The 16,281-nt window shown below is 40.4% G+C and overlaps 1 protein-coding gene across 1 annotated transcript in view; it reads left to right on the top strand.

The window, feature by feature from the left end:
• Positions 1–14,051, top strand: part of LOC117880586 (deleted in malignant brain tumors 1 protein-like) — a 56,216-nt gene extending 42,165 nt beyond the window's left edge. The window contains exons 2-9 of the mRNA XM_034776870.1: positions 416–460; positions 1,128–1,172; positions 2,328–2,478; positions 2,823–3,034; positions 7,602–7,774; positions 8,492–8,892; positions 11,607–11,878; positions 12,559–14,051. Coding sequence (XP_034632761.1) covers positions 416–460; positions 1,128–1,172; positions 2,328–2,478; positions 2,823–3,034; positions 7,602–7,774; positions 8,492–8,892; positions 11,607–11,878; positions 12,559–12,740 — 1,481 coding nt within the window. The 3' untranslated portion in view covers positions 12,741–14,051. The remainder of the gene's footprint in view (positions 1–415; positions 461–1,127; positions 1,173–2,327; positions 2,479–2,822; positions 3,035–7,601; positions 7,775–8,491; positions 8,893–11,606; positions 11,879–12,558) is intronic.
• Positions 14,052–16,281: the final 2,230 nt, after the last annotated feature.

The following is a 16,281-nucleotide window of genomic DNA, read 5'->3' as shown; positions in this document are numbered from 1 at the left end:
ATGTAATATGCTGAAATGCGCATATACAGGATCACCACTGAAATTTATTATAGGCAGAGCTGGTAGCGTCACTTATTGTTGAGGTTGCCGAACAGTTTCCATCATAAGATCCAGATTTTAGTTGCTTATCACTTTGCTTATTACTTATTACCATTAAGGCTCAAATCCATTTGTCCCAGAGACTGATGTATTTTGGGAAGTTTCAGCTAAAACACTTCAGCTGCTTCAAAAATAAGACTTGGGAGACATGTTTTGCACAGGTTAAAAAAACTTCTTCCAGCTGTTTCACTGAAGAGCTCTGGTGGCTCCATGACTTGGTGGGGGATTTGGAATTTAGCAGAAGGGATGTGCATTTTGCCATTGCTGTGAAAATTCATTATAGGTCTCTAGTTATGCTTCTGTTATCTTCCTGCAGGAACACCAGGATACACTCCATCATGGCCCTGGTACACAACAACTCGTAAGTGCTAACTCATTCTGCTTTCATTAAAATGTTTCTCTCTAATAGGGTTCTGTGCTGGAAATGTTTTGAAATCTAGCCTATGGTTTTATAGAAGAATTGCCACATGAACTGAAATGAGAGGAAGGACAGGTTGAATAGCAATAGAAAGGGCAAATTTCAAATGTGGTACAGGCAATAAATTTTTCTCAGTACATTTGTTGAACTGTACAGGTCCATTACACACCCTTCCTCTTGCATATTAGACCCCCGGAACACTGAGGTGTGGAGAGTAAATATAGTTTTCTTCAATCCATCCAACCCTCTCTCATTTCTGTTCCATCACTCCCTCCCTAAAAGAGAACAAGATCCTCACATTTAGATTGCCTGCTAGCCTTTCTGCCAAGCATCTAAATAGGTCATTCCCCAGGAGACAGTCCATGGGACTGTCCTCATTCAGGATGGCTCTCTCATAACTGTGGTTATTCTGAAGATGCCGGTGTCATCTGTTTAGGTAAATACCAAATGTTTGCAGGTGTCTTTCCAAAAAATACTTCCAACTGTTTCACTGAAGAGTTTCATTGCTTTGATGATTTGTTGTGGGGATTTGCGAAGGCAATGTGCATTTTGCCATTCCTGTGAGAATTCGCCATAGGACTCTAGTTTCACTTCTGTTATCTTCCTGCAGGAACACCGGGATACACTCCATCATGGCCCTGGTACACAACCACTGGTGAGTGCTAACTCATTCTAGCTTCACTAAGATGTTTCTTTCTTAGGGGATTCTGTGCTAGCGATGGTTTAGCTTATGGTTTCATAGTGCAGTTGCCACATGATCTGAAATGAGAGCAAGGATAAATTGAAAAGAATTCAAAGGACCAAATTTCAAACCTGGTTCAGGCAATAAAGATTTCTCGGTATTGTTGTTGAATTGCTCCCTGGTCTTCTGCCATCATCCAATATGCTGTCACAATCCTGTGCTCACCCTGTGGTTCTGGGGAAGAGATGAGGACTGTGTCTATCAGCCCTCAGTCTCAGTTCACAGCTGTTGGCATGTTGTATGATTACGTTGCTAAATTACATGAATGCAGAGTGGGGAATAGAAACCAGATATTTTGACTCCCAGTGCCCATGGCATTTCTCTTAGATCATGCTTCCTTCATTTTTGCTGTCTTTACAGTACTTACTCTTCTCTCAACAGGCTATGGCTAGAAAACAAGAATTCTGGTTTGGAAAATAATTCTGAGGCTTTAACATTTGTTTTCATTCTGCATCAGAACAGAAATGAAACCCTGGTTTTTTTTGTTTTGTTTTTTTTTAAAGACCACAAGATATATTTGTGGGTCCCTCATCAAGATAATGACCTTTCTAGCTCTTTCTCTTTCTTGTATGTGACAAAATTGAGGAGGAATGTATAAGCCTTATGTCACTTCAAGCTCTGCATTAAGTAAAAATTGTTACATTCCAAAGTTGACTGTAGATGCTATTTTCATTCAGGCTGTAATTTTTGTCCCCAGTGCACCAGGTGCTACTTCAAAATTTGACTTCCCACCTGAATTAATAACAACATAACATTATTGGAGAGAAAAAAGCATAATCTTTCTCCCCTGAACATTTTCTTTGGTCCATATTTTCTGTCTTCAGCTATATACATTTAGTGCTTAATTGTGAGAGGTCCTGAGCATTAAATGAGACTGTGAGTGGGATCAACAGCTCTTTGGATCAGATGCTGATCATAGAGCACCTTTTATAAAGACCATTGAAGTTATGGGAGGCTTTCCTTTAACTTCAGTAGCTTTTGGCTCTGACTGATAAATCATATGCAAATATATACAAAAATATATATAAATGACTCATATGTATTTTTTTCTTACATTTTATTTTGCAGCAAAATATGCTTGTGGTGGTGTCCTTCAATATTCATCTGGGACATTTCAAAGCCCGTTCTATCCTGGGAATTATCCAAACAATGCAGATTGTGTGTGGGAAATAGAAGCAGTGAGCAATTACCGTATAACACTTTCATTTAGAGATATCTCGTAAGTAAAGTACTAATTTTCTGGGCAACTCATGGGTTCCAAGTCATGGACTTTTCAAACTGGTACCCTCTCCATTTGAAGGACATTTCTCAACAGGGTTTAACAATTCTAAGTGACCGGTCAACCTAAAATGAAAAATGGCATGAATGGAGTATTATTTGTTGTTACTTGTTGAGTCCTAAAAAAGTGGTTGGTACCATACAAGATACAAAATGAAGACAATCTCTGCCATGAACACCTTGCAGTCTGAAGGGCTTAATCTGAGATTCATGTGCTGCTTTGTGATGAATACTTAAATAGAAGTTTACAAAATAGTTTACAAAATGTTAATGTTTATTCTCCAGAACAGAAGGTGGTAGATGCCAGCATGATTATATTGAGATATATGATGGGCCACTCTATACCTCTCCTTTACTGGGGAAAATTTGTTATGGTTCCTATCTCACATATACATCGTCCTCAAACTTGATGACAGTTCGATTTCACAGTGACTCGAGTATAACAAACAGAGGGTTTCGTGCTGACTATTACATCATTCCAGCAGATCAGAATACTGGTAAGTTCATGTTTAATACAGAACTTTGCTTTTCAGCAGACAAGACTATTTATTGATTTTATTGATAAATAACCATAGATTAATGTTCAACCACCTCAGTGTAGTACCACTCACTGTCATCTTTCACACTGTGTGATTACTGACCTATTACTTTCAGACAATAGTTTGATTTTGTTTAAATATAAAACTGTTTGTTATTATCAAATTATTTTTGGACATTTTCTCTTATATTCAGCCTAAATTTACTTTTTCACCATCTCATCTCATTACTCATACTTATGGCCCCTTGTACTACCTAACTGCTCATTCTCTTTGGGTCTGATCCTAGTCCTGATGCAGGCAAAACTCTCATCGCAATCAATCCAATTCATACAGCATGAGTCAATTTCATGTCCTTCGCTCAACTCATTAGTTGTTATTTATCTGAGCTCAATGCCTGTTTAGCATTTTACTGATACATGTTTAGTATTAGGCTGGGTCTACACTACCCGTCTGAATCGGCAGGTAGAAATCGACCTCTCGGGGATCGATTTATCGCGTCCCGTTGGGACGCGACAATCGATCCCTGAATCGACGCTCTTACTCCACCGGCGGAGGTGGGAGTAAGCGCCGTCGACGGGAAGCCGCAGAGGTTGATTTTGCCGCCGTCCCTACAGCGGGGTAAGTCGGCTGCGATACGTCGAATTCAGCTACGCTATTCACGTAGCTGAATTTGCGTATCTTAAATCGACCCCCCCATAGTGTAGATGTAGCCTTAGAGTTATTTATATTTAGAATTATTCCCTGCACTTCCTTTCCCAGTTTTTGATGCTCTTTTATGAGTCCCCTGCAATTTGTCCACATCTTCAGCTACAGAGGTGCCCACAAGTGAACTTGAACAACTTTCACAAACATTCAAAGCCTGATCCCTAAGTCCTCATTCAGGGAAAACTCCTATTCTTTTGAGTGTACCTTTTGCCCAAGAAAAGACTATACAGGATTGAGTCCCCAATGAAGGACTATCACTTTGATGCTCATTGATGTGAATCGGCTCTGAACATGTATCTCCAAACCCCATAAGGCTTAGGTAAGGTCATACATGCAAGCCCCTGATTCTGCAACCCTTACTCATATTGAATAGCACAGAACTGGTTAGTTCCATTGGCTGATCAGGATAATTCATGATTGCAAAATTGCTGTTGACCAACATACTAATTTCACATCACTTTACTTAAGAACTCCACATGGACTCCTCTGATACTTGACACCATGCAAGGCACTGCATTTAGCCGTATGGAATGGAAATCTATCAACCTCATGAAGAAACTTGCACATATACAGACAGATATCATCTTCCTTTCCAAATGCAAACGGATGGACATCATACCAAATGGACTGAAGGTGAAAAATCCATTGCTATCTACATACTGCACAGACCACAGTGAGAGATTATGCCATACACTATCAAAGAAACTGAGGAACCACCTGATCAGCATCCTGTACAGCAAACAGAAAAACATCAAGAAAGAGCTCTCCAACCTGGAGACTTTCATAAATAACCAACCCTCCACACAAATGGACTTAACTAAAATAAGACAGGAGATCTACATTACACACTTCACCTCTCTACAAAGGAAAAAGGACCGCAAGCTGTCTAAAATCCTACCTGCCACATGGGGCCACAACAGGGGTACCCCTAACTCACCCAGCAATATCGTCAATTTATTCAGCTACACACTCAACCCAGCAGAAGAGTCTGTCCTATCTCGGGGACTCTCTTTTTGCCCCAGCACCCCCACGAACATGATACAGTTCTGCGGTGATCTGGAAGCCTACTTTCGCTGCCTCCGACTCAAAGAATACTTTCAAGATAACACTGAACAGCGCACTGATACACAGATACCCTCCCACCAACAACACAGGAAGAAGAACTCCACATGGACTCCTCCTGAGGGTCGAAATGACAGCCTGGACCTATACATAGAATGCTTCCGCCGACGTGCACAGGCAGAAATTGTGGAAAAACAACATCGCTTGCCTCATAACCTAAGTCGTGCAGAACGCAATGCCATCCACAGCCTCAGAATTATCTGACCCTGACATTATCATCAAAGAGGCTGATAAAGGAGGTGCTGTTGTCATCATGAACAGGTCTGACTACCAGAAGGAGGCTGCCAGACAACTCTCCAATACCAAATACTACAGGCCACTTTCCTCAGATCCCACTGAGGAATACACTAAGAAACTGCACCATCTACTCAGGACACTCCCTACACTAACACAGGAACAAATCAACATACCCTTAGAGTCCCGACCGGGGTTATTCTATCTACTACCTAAGATCCACAAACCTGGAAATCCTGGATGCCCCATCATGTCGGGCATTGGCACTCTCACTGAAGGACTGTCTGGATATGTGGACTCCCTACTCAGACCCTACGCCACCAGCACTCCCAGCTATCTCCGTGACACCACAGATTTCCTGAGAAAACTACAATGCATTGGTGACCTCCAGAAAACACCATCCTAGCCACCATGGATGTAGAGACTCTCTACACAAACATCCCACACACAGATGGAATACAAGCTGTCAGGAACAGTATCCCTGATGATGACACAGCACAACTTATTGCTGAGCTCTGTGACTTTATCCTTACGCACAATTATTTCAAATTTGGTGACAATATATACCTCCAGACCAGTGGCACCGCTATGGGCACCCGCATGGCCCCACAATATGCCAACATTTTTATGGCTGACCTGGAACAACGCTTCCTCAGCTCTTGTCCACTCATGCCCCTTCTCTACCTACGCTATATTGACGACATCTTCATCATCTGGACCCATGGGAAGGAGACCCTGGAAGAATTCCACCATGATTTCAACAGCTTCCATCCCACCATCAACCTCAGCCTGGACCAATCTACACGGGAGGTCCACTTCCTAGACACCACCGTACAAATAAGCAATGGCCACATTAACACCACCCTATACCGAAAACCCACCGACCGCTACGCCTACCTTCATGCCTCCAGCTTTCACCCCGGTCACACCACACGATCCATCGTCTACAGCCAAGCACTGAGGTACAATCACATCTGCTCCAACCCCTCAGACAGAGACCAACACCTACAAGATCTTCACCAAGCATTCTCAAAACTACGATACCCACACAAGGAAATAAAGAAACAAATCAACAGAGCCAGACGTGTACCCAGAAGCCTCCTGCTACAAGACAGGCCCCAAAAAAGAAACCAACAGAACTCCACTGGCCATCACCTACAGTCCTCAGCTTAAACCTCTCCAACGCATCATCAGTGATCTACAACCCATCCTGGACAGTGATCCCTCACTTTCACAGACCTTGGGAGGCAGGCCAGTCCTCGCCCACAGACAACCTGCCAACGTTAAGCATATTCTCACCAGCAACCACGCACCGCACCATAACAACTCTAACTCAGGAACCAACCCATGCAACAAACCTCGATGCCAACTCTGCCCACATATCTACACCAGAAACACCATCACAGGACCTAACCAGATCAGCTACAACATCACCGGCTCATTCACCTGAATGTCCACCAATGTTATATATGCCATCATATGCCAGCAATGCCCCTCTGCTATGTACATTGGCCAAACTGGACAGTCACTACGCAAGAGGATAAATGGACACAAGTCAGATATCAGGAATGGCAATATACAAAAACCTGTAGGAGAACACTTCAACCTCCCTGGCCACACAATAGCAGATGCAAAGGTAGCCATCTTACAGCAAAAAAACTTCAGGACCAGACTCCAAAGAGAAACTGCTGAGCTCCAATTCATTTGCAAATTTGACACCATCAGATTAGGATTAAACAAAGACTGTGAATGGCTATCCAACTACAGAAGCAGTTTCTCCTCCCTTGGTGTTCACACCTCAACTGCTAGCAGAGCACCTCACCCTCCCTGATTGAACTAACCTTGTTATCTCCATACTGATTTATATCTGCCTCTGGAGATTTCCATTACTTGCATCTGAAGAAGTGAGGTTCTTACCCACGAAAGCTTATGCTCCCAATACTTCTGTTAGTCTTAAAGGTGCCACAGGACCCTTTGTTGCTTTTTACTTTACTTTACTGTTTGTTTTCACCTCCCCTTGTGTTTAGATCATTCTCTCCCAGAAATACTGAGTCTTTAGTTCATGTCCTTAATAAAGGCCCTGGTAGTATTGTCCTTAATTTTACTCAAGGAAAATTCTAAGCAACGTCAAGTGGATTTTCTCTTGATTCCAGAATTTGTTCTACTATGGTAACTGTGATTCATATGATCCTTAACACTAATGGGAGACTCTCTCTGATCACAAGGAGAGAATAATTTGCAGATTTTCTTAGTGATAGTTATCCACAGCCTAAACCATAGCCCCCTGGTGCATAATTTGATAATTAAGACATAAGAGAAGTGAAATCATGTGATTTGTCTTATGAACACCCTCCCCTCTCTCAATATACACGCAGAGTAGATAGCAGCATATGTATTGGTTGAACATTTAATTACTACTGTATGCCTGAACGCACTAATAATATATGTTTTATCCCCCCACCAGTTCTTCTGTGCTTGCCAGAATACATGCATGCTGTTGTTAAGAGAGCCTATCTCCTCTCACAAGGCTACACTGCAGAGAATGTCAGATTGAATGACCCTTATTGTAAACCAAAGATTACAACAAACGATATTATATTCAACATCCCATATAATGGCTGTGGCACAAGACGAGAGGTATGAAGTTGAATATTTAGCACCTGTGTAAGTAGGTCTGTGCAAACTGCAGAATTTATTTTGAAATGGGTCATGAACAGAAACCTGCTGTGGTTAACAGGAGTTACAAGTGAACCAACGACTGCAGGTTCAGATTCACTGAACACTACCATCTATTCTTCCTCTGCCTGAAGAAACTCCTCACTTATTCCCCATAAGGTCAAGCTACAATATTATGGGACAGGGAGGATACGCGAACAACCTCAACCCATGTTCACAGACTTTTTTCGAACATGAGCTGATGTTCGTGAATAATCAAAATACTTGGTATTTGCACAGGCCCCTGTTCAGCAACGTACTTAACACGTATCTAATTTAAAGCATTCATTTCAATAGGACTACTCATGTGCTTTAAGTTAAACACATTTAAGTACCTTACTGATCAGGACCTTTGTGCATTTCATGTTCAACCTTTGTATTAATGTTAACTAACTTGGCTGTATTTGGGTTCAGTGAAAATATTTTTTCACATCTCAGTGTAATCACTGTATCATACAGCCAACAATTTTGTTTAAAATGTGTTGTGACTAGAAATGACCAAAGTCTCATTTCTTTTCAAAATACTTCCAATGGAAGCAATGCTTTTAAAATGCGTTCATCAAAAGTTTAGTGACATAATGGTAAGTGTGGCAAAAATGTGACTACATTAGATAATTCTGTACCTACTGTGTCAAACAGGGAAACAGCAATACTATCATGTATTCCAACTTGATCAAAGCAACCTCTTCTGGTTACATAATCAAAAGGGAAAAAGATCTTCACTTGCATGTCAACTGCAAAATGCTCCAAAACACATGGAAAGAAATCATGTATGTTGCTCAGGATGTGGCTGAGGATGTTACTGAGGTCAATGAAACGCAGTACAGCAGATATGACGTGAACATTTCATTCTACGAATCACCATCCTTCTCACGGCCAGTGTATGACTCTCCATACTACGTGAGATTGAACCAGAATTTATTCCTTCAAGCTTCAATTCACAGCTCTGACCCAAATCTGGCGTTGTTTTTGGACACATGTGTGGCATCACCTAATCCCAGTAGTGTTACATCCACGACCTATGATATTATCAGGAATGGGTAAGGACTTTCTGAGCAATGATTAACAATGGATCTGTACATGCTCTTCTGTATCTGTTTTGTTTATGGACTAATTTGAATATTGACAATTTGAATTGATTTCAGTTCCCTATGCCACTAAACTTTTTTTAAAAACTTTTTTGGCCAATCCTGCTATGCAATGAGAAATAACAATAGCAATGATGTTTAGACCATGCAGTCATGCAAGAGTCCACTCAAGCATGTTACATAGTAACTGTTTGTGATGTAAGCAGATTTTATCCCAAACTCCACTGAGGTCAATGAATTTTCACCTGCCTACATCAAGTTTGAATTCAGCCCCAAATAGTTTGTCTATAGAATTCAACTGTGTATTTTCAAAATATTCTGATTCTTTTTTTTAATTATTCATTCTTGTTCTGTTCTTGCTTTTTGTACTATACTGGAAATGTTATTTCAAATGACTAATTCAATCCTTGATTCAAATGACAGAAGTTTAATGTTTGATATTCCTGCTTTCCTAGATGTCACTCAAATGGCCTAGAATTGTTCATGTGGCTTGGCTTAAACCATTTCTTGTGGAAAAGTTAGATAAACGAATTATACAAAACAAATTAGATTCTTAGATCTGGCAAGAAAAAAAGGCACTGGTCTCATCCATTATGGTATTTCCTATGCTTTACCTGCCAGCATTTCAGTAGACTTCTCCATTATCACTAGATTCTACATCTTTCTGGGTATGAAAGGGCAAATTTTTCAGGAGCAGGTCCCATTGTCAATAAATGTCTGATTCATTCACTTACTGGTGAAATTCTAATGGTATATAAATAATGGGGAATAAATAATTAAATTTCAAAATAATTCATCCAGGTAGTAGAAGAGTAGCAGGATATACAAGAGTTAAGTTTTAAGGAAGCCACCTGCATGATAGTTTAAAAACTCCTTATCTATTTTATAATATAAAAATTAAATATTCAGACCAGCCCTTTTAAGAAATGATATGATAAAATCATTCAATACAGAGAAAGTCAAATACTTTAAATCTAATAATATTTATTTAAATTAAAACCCAACAGGAAATAAATTTACCATACCTAATTTCAACCATGTCTTAACTTTCTATAGGTGACACAAATATTGGCATGAATATAACAGAAAAACATATTGTACAGTATAAACGGAGATTATTATAAAAGTAGTTCAATACCTTGAGATCTTTATTATGAGAGTGAGATCATTAATATTTGTATGCAATGCGTTGACCATATGACAACTCTGCACCTTATTTTGAGATAACATCAGTGTGTTAACAGATAAATTGAATTCCTTTTCATGGTGGTTAAATTGAATCAGAATGCACTGGCATGGAACTTTGGCATGAGTTAATGCTGACAGGAAAGTGAAGCTTACTAGAATTTTGTTCTATGAAGCACTTGTGCAGCTGACTTACTAGAGATTGGGTTCATTGGAAACATTCACTTTCTTGCTTCTTGCGTCCAAAGCAGAAATCAGAGGAGTGGGAGTGAGTTAGATAAGATGGCACAGAACGGAAGAAGGAATTTATCATCATTATTGTTCATATCTAGTAGCACCTAGAACCCAATCAGACATCAGGGCCCCATTGTGAAAGGAGCTGTATAGCCATTTAGTAAAGAGACGGAGCCTGCCCTTCAGAGTAGAGCTGGTAGAGCTGTTTAAACAAACAAACAACCCCCCCCCCCAGCTGCTCATCGAAGCTGAAGAGTTTCATGGAGATGTATCAGTTCTGACAGAAATGACATTGAGAAGGGTTTCTTAGGTGAGACTAAGAGAGACCTAGGCCCAGCTGGTTAGGGTGCTTGCCTGGGGGGGACTCTGCAGAGCAGGGACTTGACCCTCCCATCTCCTGGGTAACAGCCTTGGCTAGTCTGGGTTGGCTCTCTCTCACATTTGGTTTCTCATTTTCCTTCTGCATTGGAACAAAAACAAATTTCAAAATTGTGTGTGAAATGGAATTGTTGTTCTGGCCAGCCTCACTTAAGAGCTTAAATCGTGGTTACATTTCCCCCTTATAATAATAAAATATATGGATATATACCTATCTCATAGAACTGGAAGGGACCCTGAAAGGTCATTGAGTCCAGCCCCTTGCCTTCATTAGCAGGACCAAGTACTAATTTTTGCCCCTGATCCCTAAGTGGCCCCCTCAAGGATTGAACTCACAACCCTGGGTTTAGCAGGCTAATGCTCAAACCACTGAACTATCCCTTCCCCCTTAACAGTAATATTTAACACCCTTTGCATCAGCTGCTCTATAGGGCTCATATGCATGACAACTTGGAGATATAAATAAGCAGCTCTGGGCCCTTTCCATAGGTTAATTGCCATGACACCTCTAGGTGACTCCTCTGCAATTTGTCAGTCCTGGGCCCAGATCCTATAAAGACATATGCACAAGCTTAACTTTAAGCATGCGAGTTCAGTAAAACTATTCACACTCTTAGGCATGAACATAAATACCTTGGTGAATTAGGGAAAGCGATATTGCATGTTTTGCTTTCAGACAAGTCACTGCCACTATTTTAACCGCTTTCATTTTCTCTTCTTACTACAAATACATATTTTTGTCCCTTTCCGTTGTTAATGCGGTGTTAATTTTTTTTAAATCTTTGCACATAGGAAATGCTTGATGTCAGTGATTTATTTTTGTGCGTACACATGAAAATTAATTGTATTTATTTGTTTGTTTATTTTAGATGTGCTCGAGATCCTACCTACGGTACATACTATTCACCCTACAGCTCCACCATACGCTTCAAATTTAATGCCTTCAAGTTTGTTAACCAATATTCATCAGTTTACCTGCAGTTTAAAATGGTGGTGTGCCGGGTATATGATTATTCTTCCCGATGCTACCAGGGCTGCATACCCAGGTCCAAGCGAGATACAAGCTCTTACCAAGAAAAAGTGGATGTTGTTGTTGGGCCAATTGAGCTTTGGAAAGAAGGCACTGAGAACAGGAATGCTGGTAAATGCAAATAACCTTCTCTTGTGTTTAGCATAAGGTTCTGTAAATCACTTTTCATTTCATTGCATAAAATCTTTGCATGTCAGTTTACTTCCGATTTCTAGCACTGCAGCATGCTTTTACTGGGTTATCATCAGCTCCATTAAAAACACGAGGGACTTGTTTATTGACTAATAGCATCTACATTAGTTCCTTATTTAGCACATTTCAAATCCATCATTTTAATCTTCACATCCCAAAAATGCTAATTGAATCAATTCTTCAGGAAGAAAGATGAGATGCAGTCCATCTTCTTCTTATCGCTTCATTGATTTAATTATCCGCAAACTGTTCAAGAACTGTGATTGTCATGTCTCACCTTGAATATCTGCAGTAAAGAGAAACCTCAACCTTCCTTGAAAAATGATTCCATTCCCTAGCTCTTGTGCTAGTTATGATGTTTTCTTAATATTGAACCTAAAACATCCCTGCTGGGGGTTCAGTTCATGAAATAGTCTTTACTAATATAAAGATGGATTGATGTGTCTAGAATGTCTTGTATAAAATAGAGTGAAATTGATTTATTTCTTGACCTGATCTAGAATGTAACTTTTTAAATTCAAGTTCTCTTTGTCCTGGTATCTTTGGCAATAACTAGAACAGAGAACAAAATGTAATAAACTCTCTTTCTTAACTCACAGAGCTGGACTATTCTGAACATCAGGAAAATGTGGATTCCCGTGGTTCACTTACCACTACTGCTGATCATTCCCAGGCTCCATTTATTGTTACGGCTGTGGTGCTTGCAGCTGTTATTTTCACTCTTGTTGGCTTTCTTTTGAAAAGTAAACTGAAGAGACCGATTCCATACGAGATAATGTGAGACGCTAAAGACACCAGCATCTGGCAGACAATGATATCTCAGGGCATTTACATAATTATTCTGTTTCTAGCCTTTGCACTCAATAACTTTTATGTGACCATTTGCGCTTCAAAGAGAAAGTATGGCAAACACTGTAATGAGGCTACACTCTGAGTTCTGGTAAATTCAGACTAGAGATGGGCCTGAGCTTAAAACCACACATCCAAATAACATGGAAAGCTAGGAAAAGTTTGAATCCAGATCCCAATTCTGTAACCAGCTGCCATTTCCAGTAATGGACTGAACCCAAGCCCAGTATTTGACCTACCAGCTCCCTCCTCTCAATCTAGAGCCAGACTTTGCACCTCAGGATCTCTAATTAGATCTCTAATCTAGATAGTATTTTTGATCTATCTAGTTTTGATGGTATTCTGCAGTGAGATTCAACAGAGAAACTCTTGTAATATAATGAATGTGTATGCAGGAAGAATGGTCCAGAGGTTAGAGCACTAACCTGGGGTGTTAGTTACTGTTTCACCATAAACAACTTGTGTGATCCCGGGTCAGTCACTTAATCTCTCTGGGCCTTAGTTCCCCATCTGTAAAATGGGGATAACAGCACTTCCCTATCACACAGGGGTGTTGTAAGGATAGCTACAAATAATATCGTGACGTGCTCAGATATTACCATGAAGGGAGATATAGAAGTACCTAAGATCGATAGTACTTTGATTTGACAACTTTATTCATAAAAAGGGCAATCTGATTTTGGTTTTTATGTTTTATGCATACATAGTATATCTTTTATGCATACCTGGCACATTTCAGTCACTGCTGATCATCAAGATATTTGGGTGTTAGTGCAATTTTTCTCCTTCATAATCCTCCTTTCACTTCCTTTCAAAACCAATGTATCTAACACTCAAATATTCTGACATGGAAATTGTGGTGAAGAGATGGGGGGTAAAATCTACATGTGGCAACACCAAATGATCCAAGGTGGTTATATAGAAGAAAGTATTTTTATTTAGTAATCAGCCATGCCTGGAAAAGAAATACAGAAAACATACATCCAATTACATATGGAATTGCTAAAACACCCTGTTTCAGATTATCTTGAATGTTGCTCTTTAAGGTTTAATTTCTCTTTGAGACAAATGTAATAGATTGTGCTAATTTGTAAAATGGGATGATTTCCAGTCTAAATGAATTTCATATGTAAACTTAGCAATTTACAATCAGAAATGGAAGTGTTTACAAAGCAATATTTCTACTGGTGTGCTTGCAAATAAAATGTTTATGCATCTGAGTTCTGAACTAATGCTTTGTGATATGAACAATATGATCTGTCATAAAGAAACTTTGCCAAACATCAATTTGTGCTTTTGTTTCCAAAACAGGGATGGTAAAATCAGTAAGTACATTTAAACAGGCTTTGATAAGGAAATGAGATATTTCTGCTTTTATCCAGTATAAAAAAATGGTGGAGAATCGGGGTTTAAGAAGTCAGCTATTTGAATGGGATGGGTCACTGATGTTTGATTCAGACATTTTCTCTCTCCAAATTTTTCTGTTTTTCTAAAACAGAAACTAAATGTCAAGATTGCAGTGGGGAACAGCTGGGACTGCAAAGCAGCCAATTGCAGCTCCCTGATCCTGAGGCTCACCCTATGCCAGCAGACGATGGTCCCTAAAGAGCCATCCCTGGGTCAAGGATCACTGGAGCATAGTGGTGCTCTGGCTGTGCCCACTGCCACCCTCTCAATGTCACCAAAGGTGGGGGTTGCAAGGACAGTAGCATAGCAGTTGGTTATACCAGCTCTGTTCAGCAGCTGGGGACTAAACCCACACCAAAAGAATCATCAACTGGGGAGATGCAGCAGCTTTGCGGTGGGGCCAGAGCAGTGGAGAGATTCTGACTCATTATTTTTTTAAAGTTACTTTTCTGTAGAGAAGTTGGCCTGAAAACATATACTGTGTAGGTGGATTCTAGATGTCCCATGTATTTGCAATTCTTGATGTGGGTCCAAGCGCATCTCCTGCCTTTACTTCCATTGACGCTGATGAGCCATATGTATATTTTATTGGAGAAAGACCAATACATGTCAGTATGTAATCACTATACCCTACAGCTAGTGTATTTTTAGTGTTAAAAAGGCCTGAATGGAATATGGTCCTTAATATCTGGCCAATTAGTATATTTTAAAACATTTCTGATGACTCCATGAACTCCAAAGGTTTCGCTGATGCAGTGTTTGAAATTTCTTACCCCACTCCTGAATTAACTGGTTTGAACTTCCCTTATCATGAAGAGCAGTTCATAGTGATAGGGAAAGTGTTCTGAGAAAATTTGGTATGAGATGGACTGTGTGTTATTGGTACTGGTGAGAGAAGAGACCACATAATCTGTGCGGAGTAGGTAAGATTAATAGAAATAGAATGGGAAAAGACTGAGGCCCAGTCAGTGATTCTCACACTGCTCTACACAGCTTTTGTTGGCAGTCGATGTAGATCTGGCTAGTCATAAGGTGCTGGCTATTTTCCTTGTTTCTAGCTAATATCAGGACTTTTTCATGTGAGCAATTACTTTAGTTGCCAAGGAAGTTATGTATTGATAGATGGGGAGGGAGGTGGTTCTGCATCATGGCAAATGGGAAAGGAAGTGGTTCAGTAGATACAGTCTTCATGATGAAAAGGTTTGAGAACCCCAGGGCTAAAGAAAGGAGGATAATAGTACTTCCCTACTTCACAGGGTGGGTATAAATACACTGAAGATTGTGAGCTGCTCATGTATTGCCCTAATGGGATTCATCTAAGTACCTGTAGCAGGGCAGGCTCCGCTCCTGTCCTGTGATCCATACAGTCTTGTGTGCCTCTTCCTTGTTAACATCTCTGTGTGATTTATTAGTATTACCACCACTGTCACAGTCCTCTGCAGCAGCTCTGTCTACAATGTTCTTCAGATGTCAGCCTTTTCTCAAAGGAGAGATTTCACCTTCCTGAGCAGGGCCGGCTCTAACTTTTTTGCTACCCCAAGCAAAAAGAATAAAAAAAAAAAGTGCCACCCCGCCGAACCAAAAAGGGACCCCCACACTCCCCGAGCGCTGCCTCAGCAAACCAAGATTGGCCGCCCCTTACAAGGTGCTGCCCCAAGCACATGCTTGGTTGGCTGGTGCCTGGAGCCAGCCCTGTTCCTGAGATTCCTTTCTCTGGCCAGGAAAGGTGAATGAGGCTTGCATCTTTAAAAACACAGGACTTTTCTAAAAGCTGCAAGCAGGAACATTCTTTCCTGACCGGTGCATTCCCTTCAGTGATGTTGAAATGCCAATAGTGATTCTGGGGAATGCAGCCTATCCCTTGATTTCCTGGCTCATAAAGCCGTACACTGGCCACTTCGACAGCATCAAAGAAAAATTGAACGACCAGCTCAGCAGGAGTTTGATGACAGTTGAATGTGATTTTGGTAGATTAAAAGGTCACTGGGAATATTTACTAACTAGTTTGAATCTCAGGAAGGCGAACGTCCCAAATGTTAAATCTGTGAGGTGAAGGGGGAAAGGCT

Source organism: Trachemys scripta, chromosome 7 (assembly GCF_013100865.1).
Source record: "Trachemys scripta elegans isolate TJP31775 chromosome 7, CAS_Tse_1.0, whole genome shotgun sequence".
In the NCBI taxonomy this organism is placed as follows: Eukaryota; Metazoa; Chordata; order Testudines; family Emydidae; genus Trachemys; species Trachemys scripta.
Note: the sequence above shows the minus strand (reverse complement) of the source record. Positions and strands in the feature narration are given on the sequence as shown.